At 50.2% G+C, this 4,815-nt stretch overlaps 1 protein-coding gene across 1 annotated transcript; it reads left to right on the top strand.

The window, feature by feature from the left end:
• Position 1: 1 nt before the first annotated feature.
• TSPYL5 (TSPY like 5) lies at positions 2-2,539 on the top strand (the record flags this gene model as incomplete). Its single annotated transcript, XM_006103541.3, has 1 exon — positions 2-2,539. A coding segment is annotated over one exon (1,185 nt), but the record flags the coding sequence as incomplete, so codon positions are not given.
• Between the last annotated feature and the right edge of the window lie 2,276 nt (positions 2,540-4,815).

Consider the following 4,815-nt stretch of genomic DNA (forward strand, 5'->3'; position numbering starts at 1 on the left):
GGGCCGAAAGTCCTCCCGCGCCAAAGGCCGGGGCAAAGGCCGCGCCAAAGGCCGCGCGCGCGCCGCTCCCGACCACGCCCCGCGCGCCCCGGACCCTCCGGACCCTCCGCAGGGCCAGCGGCTCGGGGAGGAGCCCCCGGCGGCACAGGTGCAGGCAGGCGCGGGGTGGGGCGGCCTGGAAAGCGCCGCGCTCCAGCTCCCGGGGCCGGGGGAGGACGCCTCCCAGCTCCCGCTGGACTGCGGCCTCGCGCTGCGCGCGGCGGGGGAGCGCGGGCAGGCTGCGTCCAGGCTCGGCCTGGGGAAGGCCACGTCCCTCTCGGAGCGCCTGGCGCCGGACACTGTCTTCGTCGGAACCGTGCGAAACCGGGGAGAGGCTGAAAAACGGCCCCCGCGTTCGAATCTGCGTGGGCTCGCTGGGAAGAAGGCCCCAGGGGGGAAGCCCAAGAGGGACCCCGCTGGGGAGGATGCGTCTGTCCCAGAGGAAGAGGAACAGAAGGCGGAGAAGGATGCAGGGGCAGGGACCCCGGCGACGGACGGCAGCATGGATACGCTGGAGACGGTCCAGCAGAAGCTGGAGACCATGAACGCCCAGGCCGACAGGGCCTACCTTCGCCTCTCGCGCAAGTTTGGGCAGTTGCGGCTGCACCACTTAGAGCGCAGGAACCTGCTCATCCAGAGCGTCCCGGGCTTCTGGGGGCAGGCTTTGCAGAACCACCCCCAGCTCTCATCCTTCCTGAACAGCAAAGATAAAGAAGTGCTCAGCTACTTGAACAGCCTGGAGGTGGAAGAGCTCGGCCTCGCCAGGCTGGGCTACAAAATCAAGTTCTACTTCGAGCGCAACCCCTATTTCCAAAACAAGGTGCTCATCAAGGAATATGGGTGTGGCCCTTCAGGCCAGGTGGTGTCTCGTTCGACTCCAATCCAGTGGCTCCCGGGACACGATCTCCAGTCCCTAAGCCAGGGGAGCCCAGACAACAGCCCTAGCTTCTTCGGGTGGTTTTCAAACCACACCTCTATTGAGTCCGACAAGATTGTTGAGATTATCAATGAGGAGCTGTGGCCCAACCCCCTGCAGTACTACCTTATGAGTGAAGGGGCCCGTGGCGAGAAAGGAAAGGAGGGCAGGCAAGGCGCCGCGAAGCAGCCGGTGGAGACCCCCGAGCCTGGGGCCAAGAAACCCAAGTAATCTGCACAAGTCTCCCTACTACCTCCTGCTGGACCACAGGTGTGGGGCTGTCTGCCTTCTCTCCGTGTCGGCCTCTGTGCACTCTTTTCCCTTGGAACTCCAGTGACAAGAATATGGCACTGACGATCGTGTTCTTTTGCCTCCCCGTGGCCTTGCTTTTTTTACGTTAGTGTCACAGGTTATATGATCTCACGCCTGTTTTTTATCTGTGAGGCACACATGCTTCAGACGTGTGCTGCCTTTATCTATGTGCCTGCACCCTGTTCTTGGCTCTGGCCTTTCCTGCCCGTCTTTAACATGGACATTCACGAGGCATTCTCCACGAGGACCAAGGCACCCTTAAGCTCTGCTCCTTCAGAGCCTTTGACTGTAGCGGGCTTTGTATTCGTGGTGGCCATGCATACCATAGATGGCAAGATGGCTACTACGAAAGGAAGCTAGTGCACACGGTACTGGCCATCAGCCAGAACTGATTGTTCAATGGCCCAGAGTCACTGGCCCAGGCACCACCCACAGGATCTCTGGCTTTGGACAAGGGTCCATGCTATCCTGCAGGATGTGCAGCACACTGGCCCTTGACTGCTGGGCACGGATGAGGTTAAGGGTGAGAAGCAGTATGGCATGTGTTCTATTCCAGCGTGTGTCTCCTCCTGCCCCTGGGCCCTTCCCCTGGTGAACGTTCATCAAGCTCTGCGCCGCGCCTCATTCGTGGCAGGCCATTGAATTTTGTCTAGGTTGTTATCGGCCCCGATTGGCTTCCCATTCAACAAGGACCTCAAGAACTCCCTGTGGACGCAGCCCCCCTGCCAGTGCCTGAGACACACACCTACCTTCCAAGGCTGGGGCCTTCCAAGAACCCTGTTTGGCTGTCAGACTGATGGGTGGGCTGGTATGTGTGGACACATGCTCGCTGCCATTATGCTGTGGCTCCAAATGAGGGTGGGGACTAGACTCATAGAATCTAGGTACCTTTTTCAACTCTATGTAACATTCAGTGTATCACATGTGACCAGAATGCTATAGTGGGATTGCTGGGGAAAAGGTATTTCTGATATGTGAGCCTGTGTCTACTTCATTTCACACCTCCACATTTTCTTACTTGCTTTCCCTTCTTTGCCACTACCTTTGACTACCCATAGACATAGGCTTCAGTCTCCAGTATAGGGGAATCCCAAGACTCTCTCTTGGGGTATGGAGACAGGGGTGGGCAGAGTCTGTCCTGGGCCTCCAAGACTGATTTCCACTGGGTGTAAAAGCTGAGTTGGGCCCTCCATGCCCAGGCGTCTGTGTTCTCTTCCCCGCTCTCGTCCTTAAGGGTGGGGAAATAGGACTGTGTCTATACTTGCCCTCCCCCTCACTTCCCTTTCCTTATGGAAGACCGCATTCTGAGTTCTCTGAGGGCTGTGGAGGCAGAGTTGTAGAGAGGGTATGCTAGGCAGGGGAGCTGGAGCAAAAATACAGTAAAGGAATGAGTCTTGTATGGAATGGGCCTGGAAAAGTAGGTCGAAATGGCTTAAGAAAGCTCAGGGAGAATATGCCTACCTCTCAGGATGGAGGGACTTTCCCAAGGGTGGGGATGGTAGGATTAAAGCGATTGCTGGCAAATACATGGTAACAGGATGCATCCACTCAAGGGGAGGATATGCCCAAAGTTTTATCCAGTCTTTATTTCAACATGAGTACATTTTGTAAGAGGAAAACAAAAACAGAAAGATGTTACTTTGGATGCTTTCTTTTTTGTTCTAGGTGTAGCCTCATGTACGTGGAAGGTTAATGCTATATGCTGCTTATTTTGCCTCAAAGTAAAATCTCACCATGGTCCTCATTTTTGCCTAATGGGAAAATAGAGCCGTATAGGTCTGCTTTTTATTTCTTTTAAACTTTCTGCTCTTTATTATGGACATTTTCAGACATGCACAGAAGTTAAGAAGGTGGTCCATGGACCCTCTGCACCTATCACCTAGCTACATTAATTATTAACTTATGACCAATCTGTTTTCATCTGTGTCTCCCTCTTCCTGCCTGTATTGTTTATCAGAAGTCCAAGACACTGTGCAATTCAACTGTGACTACTTTGGGAGGTTGGGAGGGAGTTGGTGGTGATAGTGGTGGGGTACACATCAGGCCTGCTTTTTGCTCTTAATGTTTACTAATGAAGTTCCAGAGATAGGCCTTAGAATTGCAGGTCTTCAGAATTAACAAGAAATCTCAAAAAGAGATGAAGGGGATGCTCCCTTTCCCCTGCATCCACAAAAGGAGAGAGGGACTGTTCTGTTCAAACTCTTTCAGAAATTGATAGGATGTGGTGCTTACTTGACACCTGTCACCAGAATATTAGTCTTTCTTTCCTGTGTAAGACGGAGACTCGTGTAACTGTTAGAATTGTTATCATCTTGACCTGGTCTCATAACTCCAGTCTTGGAAGTATAATTTGGAAACTGTTGCTGTGTTCTGTGAAAATAACCTCCCAACAGCAATCAGTAACTGGCTGTCTTACTTGCTAATTTGACACCCTGGTAATAATGCAATTATTTCTTTGTTCCTAGACAGTATAAATAGTTATAAACTTGCATGCATGATGGAAAAATAAAAACCTATATCTCTGTTATATTTTTTATTTTCAAAAATGACTCAGAGGCTGGGTAGTTGAGGGGACATATACATTGGCCTAGACCAGGGGTGGGCAAACTTTTTGACTCGAGGGCCACAATGGGTTCTTAAACTGGACCGGAGGCCGGAACAAAAGCATGGATGGAGTGTTTGTGTGAACTAACATAAATTCAAAGTAAACATCATTACATAAAAGGGTACCGTCTTTTTTTTTTTTTTTTTTTTTTTTTTTAGTTTTATTCATTTCAAACGGGCCGGATCTGGCCCGCGGGCCATAGTTTGCCCACGGCTGGCCTAGACGAATGATTCCCAAGCCTCAGGTCCTTGTGTGACCTCTATAAGAATATATAAAATTTTAATTCTCATGCTCTTATCAGAGATTGAGATTCTGTGATTCTGGCAAGGAGCCAGGTAGTCTTGTTTTCCACAAGCTTTCTGGGCGATTCTAGTGGAAATCTAGTGCTTCTCAGATTTTTAGTTCATCTGAATTGTGTGGGGAATTCTATTAAAATACTGAATTTTGATTCAGTAGTCTAGATTGGAACCTGAGATTCTGCATTTCTAACAAACTTCCAGGTGATGCCAGTGCTGATAGTTTGTGAACTATGTGGGAAAGAAAGTGACCTTCAAGGCCCTTTCAGACTAGAATAACAGTGCTCAACCTTGGTTGCACATTAGAATTATCTGGGAAGCTTAAAGAACTATACTGCCAGAGTTCCACCAAATACCAACTAAATCAGAATTGGGGGCTGGGGAGGGAGGGTTGGTCCAGGTACAGGAATTTTTAAAACATGTCTAGCTAGAGTTGAGAAGGATGCTGTTCATAACAGATCCATCACAAAGATAATTTTCCTTTAATCAGGAGCAGCAGCATCAGATAACCAAATGCCACATAAAGCTGTCCTGCAGAAAATGGTTGGAAAAATTAGAAGTGGGTTGTTAAATGAGAAGAGAATACAATTGGGTTGTATGATGAAGAACTTGAATCAACAAATGTGCAGTGTTCAGGCCATAGTAGG

The sequence above is a fragment of the Myotis lucifugus genome, unplaced genomic scaffold (assembly GCF_000147115.1).
Source record: "Myotis lucifugus unplaced genomic scaffold, Myoluc2.0 scaffold_489, whole genome shotgun sequence".
Classification (NCBI taxonomy): domain Eukaryota; kingdom Metazoa; phylum Chordata; class Mammalia; order Chiroptera; family Vespertilionidae; genus Myotis; species Myotis lucifugus.